This window comes from Sipha flava, unplaced genomic scaffold (assembly GCF_003268045.1).
Source record: "Sipha flava isolate LNK unplaced genomic scaffold, YSA_version1 32_pilon_pilon, whole genome shotgun sequence".
Classification (NCBI taxonomy): domain Eukaryota; kingdom Metazoa; phylum Arthropoda; class Insecta; order Hemiptera; family Aphididae; genus Sipha; species Sipha flava.
Genome location: NW_020273018.1, coordinates 2,360,523 through 2,386,060, shown reverse-complemented (window position 1 = coordinate 2,386,060; position 25,538 = coordinate 2,360,523). Strand labels below are relative to the sequence as shown.

General features: G+C 29.2%; 1 protein-coding gene across 5 annotated transcripts; it reads right to left on the bottom strand.

Annotated features, from left to right (window-relative positions):
- LOC112686907 (dynein heavy chain, cytoplasmic) lies at positions 1–21,213 on the bottom strand. Of its 5 annotated transcripts, XM_025559390.1 has the most exons (65): positions 20,852–21,213; positions 20,448–20,717; positions 20,283–20,382; positions 20,038–20,211; positions 19,690–19,945; positions 19,217–19,624; positions 19,025–19,146; positions 18,710–18,947; positions 18,314–18,622; positions 18,112–18,247; positions 17,853–18,052; positions 17,619–17,792; positions 17,500–17,526; positions 17,107–17,442; positions 15,448–15,852; positions 15,258–15,379; positions 15,017–15,200; positions 14,689–14,949; positions 14,393–14,618; positions 14,056–14,315; positions 13,567–13,776; positions 13,247–13,393; positions 12,990–13,162; positions 12,189–12,927; positions 11,844–12,126; positions 11,527–11,784; positions 11,031–11,265; positions 10,789–10,975; positions 10,583–10,706; positions 10,411–10,499; positions 10,296–10,325; positions 9,970–10,205; positions 9,727–9,904; positions 9,407–9,628; positions 9,181–9,338; positions 8,890–9,100; positions 8,621–8,780; positions 8,358–8,545; positions 8,175–8,293; positions 7,892–8,051; positions 7,640–7,833; positions 7,278–7,539; positions 7,014–7,205; positions 6,594–6,774; positions 6,274–6,518; positions 5,640–6,213; positions 5,378–5,576; positions 5,195–5,312; positions 4,918–5,133; positions 4,707–4,862; positions 4,468–4,641; positions 4,241–4,405; positions 3,710–4,007; positions 3,250–3,638; positions 2,783–3,181; positions 2,418–2,710; positions 2,142–2,355; positions 1,887–2,081; positions 1,609–1,811; positions 1,402–1,532; positions 1,004–1,335; positions 721–918; positions 470–647; positions 315–411; positions 71–242 (listed from the first exon to the last, which is right to left on the bottom strand). In XM_025559390.1, the coding sequence occupies exons 2-65, from the start codon at positions 20,710–20,712 to the stop codon at positions 71–73; spliced, it is 14,085 nt and encodes a 4,694-aa protein (XP_025415175.1). In that variant the 5' UTR covers positions 20,713–20,717; positions 20,852–21,213. The 5 variants fall into 5 exon arrangements, with proteins under 5 accessions (XP_025415178.1, XP_025415175.1, XP_025415180.1 ...); XM_025559393.1 differs by lacking the exon at positions 20,852–21,213 and having other exon boundaries at positions 1–242; positions 20,448–20,712; XM_025559395.1 differs by lacking the exon at positions 10,296–10,325.
- Positions 21,214–25,538: the final 4,325 nt, after the last annotated feature.

The window sequence follows — 25,538 nt, the reverse complement described above, 5'->3', positions numbered from 1 at the left end:
AAAATGTATATATGTATACATATAAATAATAAATATATATTAATTATCACATCAATATATATTGTTTTACCTAATTTAAAGCTGCGGATGTTAACAATGCAACTCCCCTTTCATAGAATGTATGATGATCTTGTCCAGGAGCTACATCTAATTCTACAGTGAATAACAATTCAGAACGGGTGGAATTCAAATATACTGGTAGAGAAAGTTTATTAGGCCTTAAATGTTCTTCAGCAGATACACTGAAAATGTTTATAAAAAACAAAATAAAATATAATTTCAAAAATACACAAAATAACAAAATAACTACTTACTGTGTCCATCGTAACAATGTTACAGGTAAATCAGTCATTATAGATGAAGTTAACAACAACTGATTATTACGACACTGGGCACCCTGTAGTTTTAACCCTTAAATCATAAATTATAATTAGACATTTTAGGTATTATAGAAGTAATAATATCTTACCAATAACACCAAAGCTACACTCGTCCTGTTGCACTGAATCATATTCTAATGCATCAGTAATAGTTACTTCTAGTATCAATTCTTCTAAGGACCAAGAATTAGCTTGCGCAATACATTGTCTAGTAGCAGTAATATAAGCTTCAGGATTTAAAAGCCCTCCAAGCCAAACCGGGAATGACTGCAAAAAAAAAAATTAAAACATTATTATACAAAAAATATAATACTCAATTACTTATACATTAATAACTTACTTTAATTTGATTAGCACCTCGTTGGGAAACAAGTTGTGACACTTGTTGTAGTTGTTTTACACGTTGACTAAAATCTGATACCCACTGAATTACTGTACAGCCAATAGGTACTGTGTATCGACGCCATCCAGTAGGCAGTTTTCCTTTGACTAAATCACTCAATAAACTTCTATGATAATTAGTTTGTTTCTTTTCTCCCTTAAAAAAAAAAAAACAAATCAAAACATATTTTAAACAAAATAATAAAATGTAAATATCCATTATGAGATAAAATTTAACATACTTGACATATAGCTACTACTTCATTTAAATCATGTATAACTTCTTGCAATAGTTTTGAACCAAAATTCACTTCTCTCTCAAAGTATCGATAAAGTGGATCTTTGATATTTTCTACAGTACGTTTTAATGTCTGTAGTGATTGAGGTAAAAGTTGTAACCATGTAGTTGCTGAATTATGCAATGTTCTCATCCAAGTTGGACGACCATCAGAGGTTGGTAGTCCAACACTAGAATCTGGTCCTCCATCTTTAACACCTTGTTCAGTGACATAAGCAAGCTCATCTTCATCTTCGAGTTGTTGCATTTTTAATAATTTACTCACCAAATCAGTACCTATTTTTAATTTATACATATAAATGAATTAAAAATTACAATTTTTAATTTCCTAATTTTTAATACCTCTCGTTGTCAAAAGTACTTTCTCAGCATTATTAGGCAATCCTAACCATGAAGGTGATTGTCTATCTGACAAATTTTCAATCCAATGTAAAAAGTGATCTCTCCTTGAGCCATTTGGCATTGTAATATGTCTGAAATTAAATTAGATTTTTATTAAATATTTTAGTAAAAGAAAAGAAAAAAACAAAATGTACAATCATTTTATACCTATTATCTCCTCCAACACCATCAACATTGGCAACTAATGCAAATCCTGTTTCAAAACTACGTGCTGTGAATAATTTGCTTAAGAATGATGTCAATAGCCTTTGATCATAATCATTATCAATTTTACCACCATAAATACACTGTGATAATAATGTAACTATTGCATCCCAAGGAATTTTCTCAGGTGGTAAATTTGTACGGCTCTAAAAGTTGAATTAATTAATACAAATGTAATTACCTATTGAAAAAATAACTATTTAGTGAAATAAAACTCTTACTTTTGCTGTTGTTTCAATCCATGTATCTAAAGTATCACAAGCAACTCTAAGATCAGATTCATTGAATTCATAATGTTTGGCCCAACCAAGTGGAGTATAGCGAAGACGTTCTTGAACAATAGCATGGAACCATGCTAGTAAAAAGTATAATCTGGCTCTTTCATTAGGTACTTTCATCATGCGTGATGCCGGAATCTAAAAATATTATTTATATAAAATTTTTTAATGACTATATTTCAGTTTTTCCATGCTTACAGTATTGAATGTTCGTAACAAATTAGCTTTAACACCTGGTGGTGGTTCAAACACAAATATACGACCAGCTCTCAATAAATTCACCGGTACACCAGAATTTATTTCCATGGTTAAAAATAGTCTGAAGTTTGTGTGTGGTTGAAGACTATGTAATTTTTTTTCAAGCTGCACTAACCATTGAGGTGCTAGATGAACATTTTTTAATAGTACCCACCTAAAATGATTCGAAAAGAATGTTAAGGTAAAAAAAATTAATATATATTATATAATAAATACCGTCCAAGGCGAACAGCTGAATTTATGGCATCAGTAGCTTGACGGAAACCTTCAGCAGAACCAATAGCTACAGATGATAACAGTTGGTTATGCTGAGTAGCAAGATCATCAACTCGACCAGATGCATCATATCCAGGAGCTGAGCACAAAAGTGCTGGAACACTACAATCCAATTCATTCAAAACAATTGTTGCCAAGTCTGGTTCACGTTCTGCTGAAGAGGTTAATTGCGTACCTAGAGTTGCTTCAACAAACAGATTTGCTGATGCTATGACTCTATCTGGTCTAAATGCCTAATTTAAAAAATATACAATTACCACAATTATATAATAATAAAAATAAACATCACATTATGTACTACATACCTGGATAGCAAGAAGTTGATACATGGCTGTAGCTACAGGACTAAATGGAGTTTGTTCATCCCACAACTTAGGCACACATTGTTCAGGTGTATTCTGTGCAAGCCATGGTCCAAATTCTGGCATCTCTTCAACTCGTTCTGATAAATTTTTAAATGCTGATATTCTATGGGATAGCCTAATCATAGCTTCAATTTGTTCTTGATTCAAACTACTAAGAGACCCTTGCCCTGACGAGTTGTTGGAACTTAGAACTCCTTCTTTACCTCGAAGGAAAAATTGAAACTCTGAATCTAATAAATTACCAAATGGTGACCCTTTTAAACTTATTCGACACAATAATATTGCTAATGTCAATCTATCATTATGCAACATTCCTCTGGCTACTCTTTCATAGCATACCTAAACATAATATATTTTATATAATTTATTATGTTAACAAAACAATAATTTTTTTATTCAATTCTTACCGTGAATAAATCTTTTGTAACTATGTCCAATCGAGATGTATGATCAGTGACAGATGCCAATCTAGGATTGGACAATAATACTGAACTGAATATATCCAAAAAGAATTTTAACGAATATTGATAAAGGAAGTGGACTTGATTTAAACTGTCCATGGTAAAATACATATTACTACAAGCTTGAGCTAAAGGCTTGTACTGTTGTGAAACTGTTTCAATTTCTGCAATAACTTTATCGGTTTCTTCCACTTTTTTACTGATATCAGCTGCTTCTTGTTTAAGCCTTTCTAATGTTGTTATCACAGAATCATTATCCAATATTTTACCTTTGGCTTCGTTTAATGCTTGCAATAATGACTTTTCCAACTGTCTTAATCGAAGATGAAATTCACCTAAAATACATTTTGATTGATAATTATTGTACTTATTAAATAATTAAATTTATTAAAAACCACCAACATACCTTGAAGTTTAAGCAAGTCCGATCGTTTAGTATCAATATCAGGCCTTTCAGCTTTTAATACACGATCTAAACATTGACTTTGTAATGATGATCTAGTTACAGTAAAGTTAACAAACATTACTCTAGAACATATGTCTGGTGAGAATTCTACAGTTGGATCACGTGTAGATAAAAATATCACAAATTTTGGTGATAAATCAATATCTTGGTCTCCCAATGTTATTAAAACACGACCTCCAGTACGACGAAGTTCTCGATTTAATACAGGATTTAAAATTGGATCATAGTTTTCTACATCCTATAATGTTTATAAAATTATAACTAAAAATAAACCAATGATATGATTTATAATACATTTCATTTTAAATGAAATATTTCTAATAACCATTTTAAATTTTTTGTTTTTGGTTGGCATACTATTTATATAATTTAAGAACAAACTTTTTAGATCATTAAGAACTAACGAATCACTCAGTTTATATGAATCATATCCGATAACAACATTTAACAATTACATTATAAAAAACTTACTTGAACAAGCAATGGATTTCCAAAACGCAAAGCAGATTCAAGGTTCTTTCTAAAGGAATCATCTAAGAAACTTGTTTTTGTAATTTTAGCATCTGCATATTCTTTAAGGATAAACTCAGTTGCTTGTCCTGATGGATCAATTATTAACGGATATCTATTGTAACGCTAAATTTAAAAAGTAAAATATTAAGTACTACACAATATTAATGAATAAATACAATATTTACCTTCAACATAATAGCATTTTCTGTACACAAATCATCTGTAGGTAATGAATTAGCATGCCAACGAAGTCTTTCGTCAGGATTTGATAAGTATTCAGTTAATGCTATATCAGATCTATACTGTATTCCAGCTAAATACAAATGTTGGCACCAGGTAGTAAACAAATTTTGACGGTACTGTTATAAAGCATAAATCAAAATTAATTTGAACTAAATATCACAAATATGTAAAAAATACTAACATGTTGATCAAAGTAACCAGCATAAGCTAAATAAGCAGATGATAAAAGAACATCTCCAATAATCGTAGCCATTTGAGATCTGAATGTATCTCTAGTACTTTCCCACCTTTCTCTTTCTATTACTAAAGATTTCAATAAAGCAATAGATCGATCAACCTAAAAATAAAATTTGTTGATTACTTCCATTAAAAAAAAAAAAAAAAAAACATACTTTGCTCTGAACATTTTCTAAATCTGATTTAATTGCTTGAGCTTGTGAAATGAGCTGTGCATATTCTTCCTGATATTCAGTAATAGTTTGTTCTAATTGAGAAATAAGTGCAGTAGTTTCTTCATTTTTAACTTTATTTTCTGAGGCTTGGTTTTCAAGAGATTTCAATTCATCTCTTAATGGTTCTACTTTTTTCAATACGTCAGCATAACTAACCTATTAAACTCATTATTGTTAGGAAGTCATGAAAGTTATAAATATTATAATGAAACTATACTTGTGCAATAGCCCATTTAACCATAGGACCACAAGCCATACTGGCACGATTCACTTTTTCAAAAGTGTAATCAGGATTATCTAAGTATCTGCTATGCATCTTTTCACGAACGTCATCACTATAAAAATAATGCTAAATAATTAACGCAATTTTGATTTGAAATTTTAATTATTTCTAACTTACGAAATATTCTCTGTACTAAAATTATTGACGATGGAATTAATGAAATTTTCTCTCATAACAACAGCTCTAATAGCTTTCCAATCTGATGCATTTTCACCAAGTAACAAGCAGATAGATTCCAGTGCCAACTTAACAACTGCAGGAGGGTTAGCCATTGATCGTACCTCAACCAATTGTTGTTTCTTAATTTCCTTTACAGCTAAAAAGTAAAAAAACCCCAACATTTTAACAATGACTTTTAATCTTAAATTTCATATTATACCTTGCTGAGCATCCATAACAGCAGGCTCAACATGAGCAAGATCAGCCATAACATGTTCTCGTTTTTCTGATATTAATACTTGTTGAGCTTTAATCTGTGCTTGTATTTCTTGCGATTGAACTTTCCGTTTTTCAGCTTCATGCTGTTCTTTAAACATCTGCTGTAATTTTGCATTGGCTGCTTCATTTTTTGCATTCAATTCTATAGATTTAACTGCTAATGATTTTTGCATTTCTTCCACCTGCTCAACAGTTTCAGCTATTTTAGATAGACCCACATTTAAATGGAGTTGCTGTTCTTCAAGTTCAGCTCTCTTCTCTTTATGTAATTTTACAAAATGGTTAATAAAATCTAAATAATGCCTAGGAGTGATTGCCATAGTTCGGGAGCCTCTTTTGATAAGTCGGCTATTAGCTTTGTGTAATGTTTGATGTACGTAAACAAAAGCATTAACAACAGCAGTACGGTAATCAGGAATACTAGGCACTAAAGAACAAGCTGATGGGAAAAAATCGGGAGCTCTCCACATAGGTGGTCCATCCAAATCAACAGATCTAGTAAATTCTTGTCCAACCTATAAAATATAAATTAACAATTTAACAATTGAGTTTAATGTTGATTTGAAAATATTTACTTGGAATAATGCTGTATCTGACCAATCTCCAAACCAATTAAGAACACATCTGTTAAAAAGAGCAGGAGAAGTAGCAGCTCTGTCTTTTAATCCTTCTGAACTAGGATTCATGGTGAAAACAACATGTAAATTCCTCATTACTTGGCCAGTGAACCATTTATAAAGTTCTTCATTAGAATCTAACATCAGACCTTCTCTTTGACTTCCCTCTTTACACTGAGTCATTAATGTGGTATATTCATCTCCTAAAATCAATAAATTATAATATAGAATTAAAATCTACTAAATTAATATATAAGAATATTTATATCACAATATACCTTCAAATAATCCAGGAACTTCTCCATTGGCCAGCAAAGTATTCATACGTTCAAGAAAACCAGATTCTAATACATTTGATTCATCAAGTATAAAGGTAATTTTTTCATTCTTACACCCAGATCTTCTTAACACTGCCCTCAAATCCTCATCAAAATCTTCACTAGTATACTTGTTATGAACCTTAAAAAATAAAAATATAATAAATATTTAAATCAGAATAAGTTTTAAAAATTACAATTTTATAAATTTTTCTGAACATTTTGAATTGATTAATAATATAGTGATACCAAACATTTTTAAAATTTTTAATTATTATTACTTAATTTATATATACATCAAATATAAGTATTCTTTTTTTTAGAAATAATTGAAAAAAATAAAAAACAAATAATACTGTTTCAATGATAAAATTTACTTACTCTTATTTGAAATACTGAAAGACCATTCATAAATGCCACAAATCGTGACAATGTTGTTTTGCCTGCACCTGAGACACCAATTAATAACAAATGACCTTGAGGCTGTCTGAATATTCTGTCTATCCTTAATACATGGTCCAATACTTCATCAAAGAGTACAATTTTAACATCTAATTCTTCTTCATAGAAAACCTAAATATATATATACATTATACATCTATTTTTAACAAGACACAAATAAAATACATAGAAAAATTGTAATACCTTTAATCTTGCAGCTACATAATCACGTAATTGTTTCCTTTCAACTGGTACATAATCTTTGTGTAACCAATTACTATAAAGAATAGGTCTTTGAAGAGCTTCTTCTTTGTTAATTCCAGGGAAATGTTTCATGGCCACTATATTTATATTTTCATTTGTCCATTGACGTTCTATATCATCTACTAAACGATCTTGGAAGAGGCGTAATGCTTCGTGTGCCCAAAGACGTACTAAGCCATCAACACTCAAAGTTTCCAATGGTCTTAAATCATGCATTAAATAATAAATTATTATTCGTGCAACTTGAATATAGTTTTAATTTATACATTTAAAATTAAAATAGTTTTAAAAATAATAATTACCTGATGGCTTCACAAATTCCTCTAACCCAACGAGTCATCTCCCTAGGAGAATAAACATAATGTGGTTGCATATCTTGAGTAAAACGATCTTGAGATGCTAAGTAAAATTCGACCATTGCATTTGTTAAAGGCTCTGCATAACCACGAAGAGTAGGAATTAATCGCAACATTGCTCTGCTGAAGGTTCCATAAATCTAAAAAAATATTTTATTTAATATAAGTGTACATTGAAAAACAAAATTTATGCTTTACTTGTTTTAAAGAAGTTTCACCAGGATAATCAACATATATTACTGGGACATGACGTAAAAATCTATGAGACAAAGGTTTTCTGCCAGGATCAGTAGGTGGATTACATGCTCCAACAAATTGTATTCTCTCCAAAGATACCCAAGCTTGATCTCCTGTTGGTCTAGTATCATAAAATTATAATCATACTTATTATATTTTTTAAATCATTTTAACATTAATGGCTATTAACTATTAGACTTTAAGATTTTAATAAATTACAAAATAAGATATAAAATGTAATTACTTATAAAATCCTCGCCGTTCTACTAATTGTCGCAAGAATGAAATAACTCTTTGGGTACCATAATTGTCCATATCAGGTAAATTAATTTCATCACAGAATAATACCAACCATTTACCCAACTTCACATATTAAAAAAATGAGATATTAATAAAATATTATTGACTAATAGCAATTGCTTTTTACTTGAACAGGAGATAGAACAATTCCATTTGGTGTTTTGCGGTATTCACAATAATGATCAAAAGTTTTTAATAATAGTTCTGGTGTGGTCGCTGATGAAAAGTTTAAGCCAACAACTTCCATATCAGGAAGAGCTCTTAAAGCAGAAAATAATGTCATTGTTTTACCAGAGCCAGGAGGTCCACATAAGACTATTAAATTTTAAATTGTTATTAATTATGATTTTAGTTTAATGTATACATTTTAATAAATAGTAGTTAACTTACCTAAAGGTTTATGCTCAGCAAGCCAGGTATAAAGCAATGTTTCATGTCGAACAGTATCTAAGGTAGGAACAACTACATCAGGTGATGCAACCTTGTGAGTTTCAACTTCTACTTGTGGAACTCTACTTGACCATGGAACCCAATCTCCATGGACATTAATCTAATTAAATTGTAAGTAAATATTGAATAATTAAAAATTAATATTCTTAAATAGATTTTTGAAAAATATAATTTAACTAGTATCAATTCAACTTAATGCAAGTACATACTTCATAATCAATAATATTTTCAGTCATGGGAGGCAAAGCTACAGTTGTCACAGATCTAATAAATTCACCAATATCAGAACGCACTTTTAGTTTTGCATCACCGGCAAAACTCCACAACAGAGCATAAACTAAACATTTTGGAATATACTGTTCCAATTGGTCTTGTGGAAGTGGAAAATCTGAATGAGTTCTATTATATTGAAGAACATTTCTAAAAAAAAAAATACATTATAATTCTGAATATAAATAAAAAAATTACAATTTAATTAATGTTATTCAAAAATGACTTACCTTATGCTTTGATTAATCATAGAAAATAGTGATCCAAGTGCTCTTAATCGAGTGAAATCCATAATATGTTCTTGCTTTATAGCATACTCTAAACATCGGACAACTAATCCATCTGATGACAAATGTGGTTGTAACATTGTAACAATATCTAATTGAAGCTATACAAACAAAAAGAAAAAAAAATCCATTGAAACATGAGATTTTAAACAGCAAGTACAATTAGTACTTGTAATGATGGAGAGATAAATTGATCAACAGTTCCTGATGTTGCAGACACTGGTTGAGGAATAAGAGAAATTGAATCTTCATCACCTTCATCGATAGGTATACTTCTTAACCGGCTCAAATAATTTTCAAATATCATTTCAGTAGTCAAAACATCCTCACTAAACCAAATCATACCACAACGAGATACAGTTGCAAGAGTAGCATATTTTAAATCTTGTACCTAAAAATAATTATAGAGAAAAATGTTATTAATAAAAGTATGTTATACAACTTATTTTGATTATTATTAAAATCATATAAATTTAGAGGAGCATTTACCTCAAACATAATTCGAACATTAGGTGGAAGTGATAGACGTTCTCCATTTGGCAAAGTCAACAATTTGTTGTCATCTAAAACAGAGTTTAAATTTTCTACCCATTCTGGATCAACATCACCATCAAAAATAATCCATTGTCTTTTATTTATTTCTCCACGAACATTGTCGACAATTTTCCTAAAATATTTAACTTCATAATACAATATGTTCAACTTAAAACCATTATCTATAACTATGCATACCTTAAAATATGAGTAAATAAACCATCAGTCCACTCTCTGGTGTTAGGGTCTAAAGCACCATATAAAGCTTCTTTAGATATAGCTTTTGGATCGATTACATGAGCTTGACCTTCCATTCCATCCATTCTTTCAAGAGCTTTTAATAAAACCTTCCATGCACTAGATTTTCCTGATCCACTTGGACCAACCATCATTAAACCATGATTTAATTCACAAATTTGATATAATTGTAGAACCTAAATAAAAAATTATATTATACAATTTTACTAACTACAGTAAATAAATAAAAATCTATAATAATAAAATAAACCAATTTAAAAAAATACCTTTTGTATCCAAGTTTCCCCCATATAACACTATGTAAGCATGTTAATAAAATGTATTTAATAAAAAAAAAAAAATTAGTGTAAAGAGAACTATAATGCAATTTAAATACATTACCTTTTCCATCCAAGGACCCCCAAGTTCATCATCTTCTCCACAAACATAGTATTCTTCTTGGCATACTTTTCTTATTTGTTCTTTCAATTCTAAAATATTTAAATATTATACTATTTTTTCCGTTTTATTAGTAATTAGTACAATTTTATTAGTAATTTACTTAATTATTTACCTGTCATTTGGGCACGTTTATACTGAACTTGTGGAAAAACATCATTTAACAATGAAAACAAAAGTGGGATGTCTTCAGCAACAAGTTTAGGTACCATTGTTTCACATACAGACTGAATCAATATCTATAAATGCAAAAATTAAAATTAAAATTAAAACCTCTTATTTTTGATAAACAATAAAATATTAATATGAATCAAATTTTACTTCTTGCTCAGGTAAATTTTCTGCTATTTCAGCTTCATTCAAACTATGCCTTTCAGTTGTAGCACTGATACCTTTAATATGTTGTATACGATCTCTTTTAACATTTCCAGCAGATACCAAAACAGATTTTAATGCTCTTAATCCAAAATCATAGTGAGATTGGTTAGAAAGTTGTTCGTCACATAATCTAAAATATATCAAAATTTAGTTATATTGACTTTTTTGAATAAAAGTTAATTTACTTGAAAAATGGAACAATTTTGCAAGCAAGTTTTTCAGCCGTACGAAAACCTTGAGAAAACAACATAACTTCAGCTATAAGTTGTCGATCAGGTTTAGTCATTGCTAATGATCGGAATAACTTTTTAAGATTGTCTGGAAGATTAGAACGTCCAGCATAACCAGGATTCATAGTTATAAATATTGCCATGTCGGTTGATACTCGGACTTGTTTTCCTACAAGTTCTACAGTGATATCTACAAAATATAAATCAATATACTTAGTATTCAATTTTTAATTAAAAAATATACAATAACATTATTTAAAAACTAAGAAAACTTTAGGATAACAAATGTTTAAAAAATTAAAACTATTAATAAAAAAGTAATATTTTTAATTAATATACATAACTATATATAGAAAAGGAAGTAACTTATTTTATTTATTTGTATAGCCAAAAGACTATAACAATACAAATTATACAGAACCTTCTTACTAAATTCATCAATAGTACTTACTAGTTTTCTTAGAATCCATTTGAGACTTAAGTGCTTCTTGAATAGTTTGTATTTGTTGAGAAACAGCAGATAACATTCTTTCTTCTAATCTATTAAATTCATCAAAACATCCCCATGCTCCAACTTGACAAAGACCAACAAATATACGTCCCATAGCTTGGAAATCAAATGTTTCATCGCAGTTGAATACCAAAACAAAACGTCCTAACTGATGACCAAGAGCTTTAACAGACTCAGTCTTACCAGTACCAGCCGGTCCTAAAAACAACAAATTGAGTCAAAATTATTTTTAAAAAAAATAATGTAATTCAACTTACCAAATGGTGATCCTCCTAGTCTAGATTCTAATGCTTGAGTCATAGTTAAATAACAACGATCAGTTAATGGAGTTTGAACTAATCTATCTTGTACACCAAGATATTCAAATCCATAGTAAAAATTAGCATTAGCCATTTGTATTGTAAGCTGTTTCAATACATCAGTCTGATTACAATCTAAATAAAAGCGCATTTCACAAAGCCATTCAAATGAACGAGGACTTGATACTTTCCTAGAAATCAGCCTTCTAGTGATCATACGTTTATGGACATATTCATTAATCTAAAAAAAAAAAAAAAATCAAAAATGTATTTTATATTAACTATGACATAGTATAAACATACTAAATACTCAAGTTTCTTTCTTCTTAATGGTGGTTGTTCTTGTAAAACAGAATCAGCTAAAAAGTTTAACGATGTTTCAACTTGAGCCAGTACATTTTCTAAAGGAGTTAATTTGGGGGCTGAGTCATTTTCATGTTCACACTGAACTTGAATTTGATGCAGAGCTGTTTCTATGTCTTCACTCCATAAAATTTGAGCAGACAAAACCACAATTTGAGCTTGATAGTTATCGCACCAAGTCATAAAAGCATCATGATCAATAGTTTCTTGTTTGAATTGTTTGATATTAGTTACAGCTTCACCCAAACGCGAAGCCAATGTGAAACACATTTCTTTTTCAACCAATGTTAACCATTCATTAATTTTAGGATGATCAGTTGTCGATATGGGATTAGTGAATATAACTTCCTCTCCTTCACGAGATGCTACACCAAGAATATTTGTTGATGTTTCATCCAAGATTATAGCAGCTACACCAGCAAACATTTTTTTGAAATGTTTTTGTAGCCTTGAAATATTTTTACTGTTTCCAATAATTTCTAAAAGATCTTCATCCCCAACAAAATAAAATCTTGGGAAAGACATTCTTTCTCTTTCCAAATATTCTCCAAGAGCTTTTTGTATTTTACCTAGTAAATCAGCTAATCTTTCAAGAGACCGCTGTACTCCTTGAATATTAAGAACATCAATAACCATTCTTGACTTAGAAACTTTTTTCATTAGACCCAAAAAGTCAGAACTGTAAATTAAGATACAATGCAGTTAATATAAGATATAATAATAACAATAATAGAATAATACCTAATATTATGAAAACGTGAAGTTTCAACTGGTAACAAAGTCTTTATATCAGCACTTCCTGAGAAAATACCTTCTAAATATACCCAACGACGTTGAACATCTATCCAAACATCAAAAAGAGTATTAATTCGATTAAGTTTTTCTTCCCATGTTAAAGCTTCTTCTTCAAAAACCTACAAATATATAATATATATAAAACATTAATAAATATTCTTAAAAAAAAAATTTTTAAATACATTTTTAAAAATAAAAGTTACTTTGTAATAAGGTGATAATTTCATAGCTGCTACAGAATTGATATGTTCTTTGACTGTATTAAAAAGTTCATCCCAACCTCTTATAAGACGACACTTATTCTGATAATTAATTAAATCTAAAGAATATGATTGCCAAGTGTCTCGAACCTACCAAACAAAATAATAAAAAATGCAGAAAATAATTAGTACAATTTATATACAATATACAACAATACATAAATTTGTATACATAAATAATTATGTTAACCATACATAGATTTTAAAATAATATAAAATTATCAAATTTTATTAAAAGTAAAAACCAATAACTTAAAACTAACTTGTTTTAAAAATTCTTCAAGGGCCATTTCTCCTTGCGCAGTCATAATGATATCTTTAACAACTGCTTCATTTGCTTGTAAATCCACATCCCAAATTTGTCCTAAAGTTATATCTGAAAATGTCCAATTCACTCTAAGTTTTCTCATCAATTGCTTCCAATGACGGTCTTTCAGTGCATCAGATTTCAATTCTATTACAGTCATGTTTACCTAAAAAAATAATAAATAAAACCAAAAAACTTACTAATTTAATTACAAAAGATACCAAATAAGTATTATTTATTTTAAGTTTTAATAATAAATAATTATAGAAAAAAAAGATATACAGGAATATTTTATACAATTTTCTGAAGAAATTACAAATTATAATAAGACATTCCGAGTTCATATGTGGTTAAAAACTACCATTCAATTTTATTAATTTACATTTTGTTATATAAGTAACTAAAAATACAACTTACATAAACAGATGATAATTGATAAACTTACTTTTACATAACTTTGTAATAGTTTTTTAACATATTCATAAGAAGAATATTGCCTAAAACGGGCAGGTAATTCTTTTAACTGATTGGTCAAACCATCTAGTTGTTGACGAAGTTTTCTTGGCTGAACTGAAAGCCAAGGTTTTTCTCGGATTTCATCAATCTGTACCCATATTTTTGATAATTCAGACCATACGCCTTTTAGATCTTGCATTTCTTCAAAAACTACTATCATACGATCTTCAGCACTCGATAAAGCACTACCTAAAATATACATTAGTATTGTGTTAAGAAAGAGTTAATAACAAAATTTTGACTTAATTGTTAAAATGTATATTTACCTGCTGGATCTTTAAGTTCTAATGCTTCTTTAGCTTTAGCTACATTATCTCTTTCTTCTTTAATACGAGTAAATTTATTCTCAAATACTTGGAGTTGGGATAAAGCATCATCAGGTTGAGTATTTCCTGCTACTGGTTTACCCTGTTCCCACTCCAAAAGAAAGTCATTTGTTCTAGTTTCTACAGCTTTATTTTCAGCAATTATCTTCATCTGAAGGCTTTGAACCTAAAAAAATTAAATGTTGATAGTAAATTAATTAATTAACAAATTATAATAAATAATATATTTTTATTACTTGAGTTTGAATTGATTTATCTTTACGTTTGATGATTTCATTAAACGCACTCCACTCTCCTTCAACATTATCTAAATCTAACCAATTAGTAGGAAATTGAAAACGTTGTCTTTCCAAAATTTTTTGACCTCTTTTGTAAAGATCAACTTGTTTCTCCCACACTCTCATACTACGTTTTAAAAATTGAACATAAGTTATGAATGATACAGCATCAGACGTACTTGCAGCTTCAATAGATTGTTTTTCCATATCATTTCGAGACTAAAATTATTAAATTATAATAATAATGTGTTTTCTAAATTGTCTTATTAATAAATTTATAACTTACTTTAGCCACTTGAACATGAAACTGTGTCATACTATTGCCAAGTAGACCTCCAAATTTATTTAAAATTTCTTTATGCCAAGAATCATACTTCAAAGCAACTTTACTTTGTACCTTTCCATACTCAATAATAAAAGGTCCAAGATCTTTTCGTGTTTCTGTAGTATCAAATGTTTTACGAGATTTCCTAAAAAATAATAATTAATTAGTCATTGTTGTTTGATAAGTTTTTCATATTTCATACTGAATATCATTTAAATAAGTCATCCAAATATTAATATCTTCACCCATTTGGCTATATAAATTGTCTGCTTGTAAATCCCATAAAGATTGGTAAATTAACCATTCTGACATGTATTTTTCAGCCTACAATAATGTACATTTTTAAAAAAAAAACGCCCTAAAATGTTATGATTATTTAACTTATTAACTACCTCATTTATTTTTTTTTCCATAGCTTCAAAAGCAGCAGTTAAAACAGTTTCACCGGATGGTAAATTAGCCAAAAGATCTTGATATGTCTGTGATGTTGGCTGATCTAAACCAACTTGGTACCTAGAGCTTTGTAATCTCACCTGTGATGTTACAACAGCTTGCCATGCAAAAAACTGTTGCATAAGTTGGACACGTGCTTCGCACAGATTTGGATATAAGTAAATAGTTTGATTAGTAATCCTGACTTCAAGTATCTGCACTTTAATTTGAGGATCACCACCAAGCTTATTAGTTGGTTGAGGTGGTGCATCAGTATCCATACTCAAATCTTTCTTTTTTCCTTCTAATGCTTCAGTCCAAGCTTGTATACCGGCTTGAAGTCTTGAGGATAAGCTTTTTTCGATCTATGAAAATAAAATTAGAATTAATAGTAACTTAAACCTAAAATATTCTATACTTATAAACATATATATATATATATATATATATATATATATATATATATATATATATTTATATATATATAGTGAAAACTCTTTATAACCAAACTCTTTACAACGGAAAACTATATATAATGTAAACATTACATAATAATGGTTGGTTTACTTTATAACCCATTAGTCAATTCATTCTCTATAACGTATTAGTCATTCTCAATAACAAAACAATAAATTATGTTTCATAATATAACTTACGTGTTATCGTACTAAATACAAATTTAAATTATAAAAATAATCAGCAATAATGCTGAAAGTTCCAAGAACAATTACATTCTTTCATTATCTATTTTTAATATTGTTACTATCCATATCGAATTGGTATGTTCAATTTATTATCAACGAAATGTCTAACATTACATGCATGATCATAGTAGTGTGCTAACATTTGTTATGGCAAATAAAAGAAAAACACTGTGTGTTGATCAAGAAGTCCCTCTAATACGTGCAATTGAAAAAGGTGAAAAAAAGTGATGTCGGGAAACATTTTGGATTCAGCCCATATACTATTGCTAGAAGAATAAGGATAAAATATTACAGGCTGAAACAGAAGTTCTTGTAAAAAAATAAGAAAATCAAAATTTGAAGACTTGGACCAGGTTAGCAGGTTGGTCAACAGGCCATGTTGACATGGTTCCATAAACAACATTGTAATAATTTACCTATATCTGGGCTTGTTTTGAAAACTTAAGCTGAACATTTTGCTCAACAACTTAGTATTATAGATTTCAAGGCCTCAGAAGGATAGCTAAGAAAATGAATCATGAAGATGATCCAAAGTTATCCCAAAACATAGGACAAATTCATAGAAAAATACAAAAACAATATTGGCAAAATAAAAAATTCCAAAATAAGATGACAGACTATTTTAAATAAAGTAATAGTATAAAAATTATACTATATTTAATATGTATAATAATAATAATAATTTAATATAATACGTAAATATAATATAATGTAAATATAATGATGTGTTAGATATACAATATTACATACATTTATACATAAATAATTAAAATTTTGTTTTTTTTTAAACCCTCTCTATTACGAAAACACTCTACAACAAAAGAAATCTCTTGATCCCTTCAGATTCGTTATAAAAAGTTTTCACTATATATATAAACATATTCATCAATTAAGTTCAAAGCAATTAAAACTGACCTGTTGATCAAGACGTGTAACCCAAATATGTAAATTTGAATATTGCCGAAGAGATAAATCATCCACAGCTCTTTGAATTTTTGAAAGAATATCAGCCAACGTACTAGCAGAATATGCACATGTTTCTAAAGATTTAACATCAAGTTCAAGCTGCTCTTCTACTACTAAAAGATCTTCAACTTTTTCTTGAAAAGCGAGTATTTGTTCTGCATATTTTTGTACATATTGATCAAGCTTATAACTTTCCCATACCATTTGAATGCCTTCGGCAATAAGTACTTGAGTATCCTTATGCAATCCAGCAATTAATGGCACAATGCTAGTTTTATCTTCAATCTATATAAAAAATGTTGTGTCAATTAAAAAAGTAATTAAAAATAAATTTCAAAATACCTTCAAATAAGAACTCCTATTGATAAGCTAATTAAAATAATAAATTTATATATTACATATATATAATAACATGCATAACAAATAACAATATATATTAAGAACAGAAATAGATATCTTACCTTATCTAAAGTACATTCATATGTACGAACACTTTCACGCAAAGATATAGCAAATGGATATAATTGATTAGCTTGATGAGCTTTGTTAACTATCGCTAAAGGAACACGGAATCCAAGATTTTTTAAATGTCTCACTTCTTTAGATAATGTAATAATTTCAGGTAAAAAGTTTACCTAATTAATAGAAATGGCATATTAAATATAAATACATATTTGTTTAATTAAAGTACTTACCCTAAGTTTCAATACATTTCCACGACCCGTTCGAGATCTAGTACTTTCAATGGTAAAAATTCTTCCTGATACACCCATATTTCTTTGTTGGACCCCTCGAGCCCAATCATCAAAAATATCTTTGGTATTTAATTTTAGTCGAAAACTATCACCATCAGCTTTTAATTTTTGACCTTCTAAATGATCCTCCCATCCTTTTCCTAATTAACCGAAATATAATATTTTGCTAACATTTTATGAATATTCTATTGTACCATACCCAAAACATCTTCAACTCGTCGAAGATATGCAGACAATTGACTATCAATTAGTTTGGCCCATAAAATAGAACCAGCTATTGGAGGTATATCTTGTTGATGGCTTAAAAAATAAGCTTTACTCTGAGGATACTGAGTCTAAAAATATTAATTTAGAAAAATATAAAATAAGAACATTTGTACAAAATTTAATAACTTATTTACTTTGAACTTATCATGTAGAGCTTCAATATCTTCTTTCACTTTATTAATAAGTTGAGTTTGATATTCACGTATGGCTCCACGAATGTGCGGTCTAACAAAAAGAGCATTAAATCGAGAAAATATACGAAACATCTCGTTAGCATTACGAGCTGTTCCTAATTGATCTCTAAGATGTGCAGTAATTCTTGCTTCAACCCTGTCAATTCTTTCTTCATATCGTGCTACAGCTGCTTCCCAAGCTTCAACTCCCTCACGACTTATATCCAGACAGTCTACTACTTTAATGTTTTCATAAGCTGAATTCACTTCCTAATAAATCATTTACGGTTTAAAAAAAAAAATTGAAAATTCTTAATTAATTTAAATTGAATTTTAGAACAATTTATTGTAAATTACCTCTATAGCACTTGTGTCTGGAGCAGGTGATAAAGAAACAGGACCTTGATCTTGATCTTCACGAGCTTGTGGTTGTTGGGCTGTAGGTCTTAAAACTCTCATAATAACCGCTTGTAATTGTTCGTGTTGCTGCCTAAATTTCCTCATATGTTCCAGTCTAGTTTGCAACCTTTTGTGATCTGGTTGTATTCGCCAAACTACCTTGAATGTCTCATCTCGTTTTCTTTTCACTACATCCCTAAAATCATTTAAAGTTTAATAAATTTTAATAAATATTAAATTATTTATTTAATTTCAAACATAAAAAGTATTTACCTCAAAATAACTTGAAGCTTATCAAATTCATCATCATATGCAGTAAAAACATTAAAACACTGCAACATAACTTTTTCAAATTCATCATATGGAATATGCATTAAAAACCTTGTACCCAATACCTAAAATATGTATAAAGCACATTTATTAAATAAATATCAGTTTATCATAATCACATTTAACTATTCTTACTTTTAATAACTTTGATAACAAATCTCTAGAAATAGCTTCAACTAATTTTAATAATTTAGGTAATGGATACTTTGTACTCCTTATTTTACGTAAATGAATAAAAATATGTTCAATAGCAACACGGATACGATTTAAATCTGTCGCAGCCAAAAGATCATTAATAGGGAAATCTTTCATCAAAGTATTATAATCATTAACAGTTGCTAAAGCAGTCTTAAGACCAGTATCACTATCAAAACTGACTGTTGCATGAAAACGTTTGCCATGTTTTAAAATCTCTAATGTAAGGCCCACTTCTAAACTTTCACGTTTTTCTTGTATACGGTGAAGGGCTCTTTCTTTATTTAACCAAAAACTAATTTCTTGCAAAGCTGTCCCATTTAATGGATCTCTGTCTAAATTAGTCACCTAGAGTAAAGAATAAAATTCAATGTCATTAAAAATAAAATGTGCATACTAAAATGTTAATTTACCTTTTGTATTTCTTTTATCCAACGATTAACACCAGCTTGAAGCTGATTAAGGAATTTGGAATCTTCAACAAGAGCGCCAAAATCTGATACTTTAGGTTTACGATTTTCTTCGGCACATTTACTAATTATGGCTAATACAGTAGGATTAATTGTTAATGTCACTTCAGGAATATCAATGTTTTGTTGTAAATGAAGTAAACCCATTTCTAATTCTACCATAGTTTTTTCTACTGATGGAGCCATTTTATCACCATCTCTATTAAATACATAATTTATAAAAAAATTTAGTTTGAAAATAACTAAAAAACCAACTGAAATTAAACAAAAAAGAAATTTAAAAACAACTACCTATCAGCTCTCCCCGATTCCTTGACATAACTTTTGAAATATGGAGTTATAGCTTTACTAACTAGGGCATGCAATGTTTCATACGGTGACCCATCATTAAATTGAACAATTCGTAATTGACTTGGAATAGGTTTATCAGCTTCTATAACAGTTGCCCTCTTCATAAAAGACAAACTATAAGGAAAAGTTACAAGAAAATTATAATAAAATATAAATCTCAAGTCAAGAAAAATAGTTTTACAGACCTTGTCATTTTTTGATTAGTAAAAATAACTTCATTAGATAAATAAAATAATGGTATATCTTTATCATCATCTCCTTCACTGCCATTTTCAGTTTCTTCATCTAAAAGCAATGAAAACATTAGCTTAAACTAAAATCTACAGATTAATAATATTTAAAATTGTAACCTTTTAAGACACTCTTTTGAACGAAAATAGTTGCAGTATTTGGATCCGATAGAAATTTTTTGATACACTCTACATTGCTGGGCTCCTCAAATGCTAAGTCTAACATGGACGAGGAGGCGGACTTATCACCGTGAAATATGGTAGAAACTGTTTTCTTCAGGTAGTCCACAAATATGGGCATGTCCATTACGGACAGTGAGTTGGTCGTGTTGTCGTCCAACGACGACAAGGTGTTGGCGGTGCCACTGTCCAAAGACTCCGTCATTTTCCCTACAACGAAAACCGTAGTAAAAACAAGAATATTGGCGGTGCGCGAGACAGTAATCGAACGTAAAAATAATATTATTATCCAGCGAAAGATAAATCGAAAAGTTTGAAGGGGTTCGATGAAACGTGGAATTTACCTGTGGTTAACTGGCAACTGCTGTTGTCACGACGTCAGGGAGGGTAAGAAGAAAAGGCCGGTTTTCGGATTTTCACATGTTGATGATAAGAGGGTTTCCCCGATCATACAGCGTTCGATTTAGATCGTGCGGAATCGACAAAATGCGAAACCTACAGCAGACGGTGAGAAAATTCGTCCTCAATACGGGCGGTCAGCGCACGAGCAACGTCATAGCATAATAATTTTATCACGGACGGTGATTCCCACAGCAGCGGTGGCGGCAGAGGCGGCGAAATATATATGCAAATTTCGAACGACACGAGAAGCACCTATTTAATTTTGAATGACGAGGAGAACACCAGATACAGAGAGATAGTGCACGCACCCCCCGCCGCATACCACGCTATCACCACGATCGGTATTTTCACGTATCCGCGAAAATCAGTCAAACGACCACACTGCAGGTTTCTTTGCCGTTGTGCGCGCCGATTCGAACCGACAACAGTGGCGCCAACGCAATACCGGCGAAACGATTTCTCGGCTGTGCGTTGGTGGTGCCGGGCAGCGAAAGAGCAACGTTATGAATTAATGAATAATGATGATATTGTTCCTATGGCTGACCGACGACCAGGATCACCGCACTTTGAGGCCATATAATATTATGAATTATAATATTAATAATTATAATTATTATTTATGATACATTTGCACCGCACGCACATGTGTGACGGCAATACTTTAATCTCCCCGAAGCTACGCGTAGGACTTGTCCAACGCATATTGGTGCACTAACGTTTTATGTATCGTTATTTGGTTTCTTAAACATTTAGGTGTGACCAGATTGATATGACTTAGTGTTAGAGGCACGATAAGGTGAATAGTCTCCGTGTTGTGTTGTCAATTTTAGAGTTATTAGTTATTGAGTTATGAATCGTATAAGACAAATGTATAAATATGTATAGGTATAATGATGTTTAGAAAAGAGCGAAAAATGGGTATGAAGAAATTACTTCGATTTTGTGGTTTAGATGTTAAACCATGCTTAGATGGCTTGGAAAATATCCCTTATTTATTCCACCAAATGACTGGTGTTTAAGTTTATATTCAATATAGGGTGATGAATGCATATAAATATATAATGTACTAATATTATATAAATGTACACATTTACCTACACCTACATTTTTTGTAAATGAGAACATTATGTAAATAATATTCTGTACATGTGTAGCATGAATATGATGGTTACGTGTAATTAATACATTTTGATTATGAAAATATTATACAAAATGTGTTGCGTTTGCCGTTTTCTAATCATTCTTATGTATTATAAAATATGTATGTATATTATTTTTCTCTGAACATCGACGTAATGCACTTTTACAATAACATATGATTTAATTAAAATCCTTATGTTCTTTTATTCATTATAAATGATTACATTATTTTGGATTAAAATATATTTTTAATTGTTATTCGATGAAACTCTACTGACTACCAGTACTCTATCTAACATACAACACATTAACTAGTAACACATTACATTTAGAGTATAATACCTATACTTTGTTATTTTTTTGTCTAAAACAATGAAACTCATACTACATAGAATTTATTTTATATATATATGTATATATTATCTATACTACATATTTCTGTATTATAAATGTATACCATAGATGTTTACTTTATGTTACTTATGTCTTACCTAACTGTACTGTTGAATTTAATTTAAATATTGATTATAAATTCTAGTATTTATAATAAATAGTTTAATCTATCTATATCATGATAAATTATACCAGTCTATCAAACAATTACCAATCCAAATATTCGAATTCACGACAAAGTAAAATAATTATAAAACATGAAATAATTTTGAAGTTAACAACGCAATTTTTGACCTTCTCACCCAAGGTTTTTAATAGGTATATTATATTATTATAATATTAGTATAAATAAATAATATAATTAATTATTATATATAAATTGTTAAAACGATCTGTTCAGTTCGTATACACGACATTGTTTGATTTAATCTGTTTATTATATATTTACTTACTTTTTTAATATAATTAAACATATTTTTAATTTCTATAAAATATAATCACTGTCCACTGGCATTTTAATATTATATACAATAACATTTGAATCTTAAAGACTTAAGACTTAATGTATTAACAATTAATACATAGCACACCTAATTATTGCATACAGTTTCATTATACTAATTCAGGAGGTATAAAGTCAATTATTTGAAAAATCAAAAGTATTGAACTCGAACTAGAAATTATAGTAATACAATACTCTTATGAGTATTCTTAATTCTTATAGTTTTTAGTGTATAATACTATAACCTAAATGTAACATACAGCATTACGATAAAATCTGATATAGTCGAGTAGGTACTTACTGTCGTAGTGAACAACTAAGTAGTTAAAAAAACATTTTGGCTATTTGGCACATTCCTTCGTTCTAATAATAATTATTTTTCATTTGCATTTATTTCTAATGTATATATATTTCATTGTAAACTGATTTTTATCATTTTATATAATATCTGACACCTGAAATATAAATAGTCAGTTTCAATAGTTCTTATTAGTTAAATTAAAAACATTTTTATTCTATTATTCTATTAACGTTCATAATTTTATATTAAACTGAATATTTGACCAAATAATAACTTTTTTAACACTAAAAAGTCTGAATGAACATTCTCAAGCCCGAATGTTTTATTTGTATTTAATGTTAAAATATATTTTTATCAATACTATACTTTTTTGAGATTAATGTGTAATTAGTTGATTTTGGTTTACTATTAATTTTATTTAAATCAAAACAGTTTCTATAATCTCAATTACACATGGCACATGCAGTATATAAATATATAATACTACATAAAGACGTAATTTAACTTAACGTGTAGGTACACGCAAATAAAAGTGATTGGTCCATTTTTACAAGGGTAATTTATATTGAATTCGTTATGCCAATTTATTTACTCAAAAAACAAGTGAATACAAATTAGATTATATATTGTTTATTGTTTAAGTGATTATTTGTAATTTTAATTTTAGAATTTTATCCAACTCATAAATGGTTATGTTTAAAATATTACAATAATTAATCAATACAACTTTCAAGTTTTTATACGATGATTATTTTGGATCGAAAAATAATAATTTTTATTACTACGGAAATATCTTAGAAATTTAAATACGAATAATAGGTAACATTTTAGATTGAGTAAATAACAAAAAAAAGTAGTTATGATTAAAAACTCATAATAAAAGTTATTAAAAGTATTAAAAGTTCTATACTAATACATGCGTATGTATATAAATATATAGTTAAGCTACTGATTAAAGTATTCAGGTTTAGTCTTGTACATTCTATATCATGATTGTTAAGCATGTTAATTCACTTCCTGCAAATAATAGCATTGTAGTTCTATTTTTTAAACAATAGTACACCACAAGTAATCTATTAAACAATTTGGTTTCTTAATTCGGACAAAAATATAACATATCTGTATAGTTATACCTACATCAGCTCGTTTCCTTTTTGATTATAAGTAATTTTTTTTTCTAAAATAAGTATATCTCATTTCACTATGATTATTTAGCGATGATCGTTGATTTATTCTTATAAATTTAGCCGCACCTAAATAATTTAACTATTAATAACTAACAGTATTTAACATAAAAATAATGTTTTATTTGAATATGTACTAGCTATTTTCACGATTAATTAGTTAGGTAACTTGAATAAATTATACTTAACATTTAGTGTTTTAATTAAAATATCGATATAAATTTAACTCAGAGTAGGATATATTGAACATTAATAAGTTGAGTGGATTACGTGTATATAATCGTTATTATAAATAGTATATAACACTTAATAACTTTTTAAAAACTCTATACGCACCCTTCTACGGCAGTGTTTCTACGGATCAGTAGTATCATTGATTTCTCAAATATAGGGTTCTTCATTTGTGGTTTCAATGTCCACTTAAAAAACTTGAATTGCCTGTTAATGGTACTTTAATACATCGACCAGAATATTTTTCTATACTCTACTCGATTTAGGTAAGCATTGATTGTAGACGTTTTTGTACATTTCTTTAACTCTTCATTATAACATAATTACGAGTATATGATGTGTATGTCTGTATTGACATACGCAGTATAAATATATTTTATGTACACATGAATCGAAATTTGTTTTCAAACGCAATTATACTGTATCAAAGTATGCATGTTGTCATCTGCAAGCGTTGTGTTAACGTAAGCAAATATTGTTAAAATTATATATCATTACGTTTAGTGGGGAAAAAAAGTGTAAAATAATGGTGAAAAATGTGTAACCGTAATCAATATAATATATTTAATATTTTAATATGTACGTATAATAGTATACCGATTGCAAGAATATTACGTTCTTAGATATCTGCGGGTCGTACACGAACGACGACGACGAGTCTCACCATGACCACCACGAGCCCGCAACCCGGCGTCGTAGCACGTGCGTAGTGTCCGTTTTATGCGGTAGATGCTGCCACAGGAACCAACGGACGGTATTTCGGATACCGTAATAACCTTGCCCCACCACCACGTTTCAACCATAGCACAACGTTGCCTGGAAATTAAAACGGGCATCACGAAAAGGTTCTTTATTTACACGCCGGACTAGTTGAACAC

Excerpts from the sequence above, each read along its gene's own strand:
- LOC112686907 (XM_025559390.1), bottom strand. The coding sequence starts at position 20,712 with ATGACGGAGTCTTTGGACAGTGGCACCGCCAACACCTTGTCGTCGTTG. Across the intron at positions 7,834-7,891 it reads GTGAAACTTCTTTAAAACAA|ATTTATGGAACCTTCAGCAG; the intron begins GTAAAGCATAAA and ends ATATTTTTTTAG. Across the intron at positions 3,182-3,249 it reads TTACAAAAGATTTATTCACG|GTATGCTATGAAAGAGTAGC; the intron begins GTAAGAATTGAA and ends TATTATGTTTAG.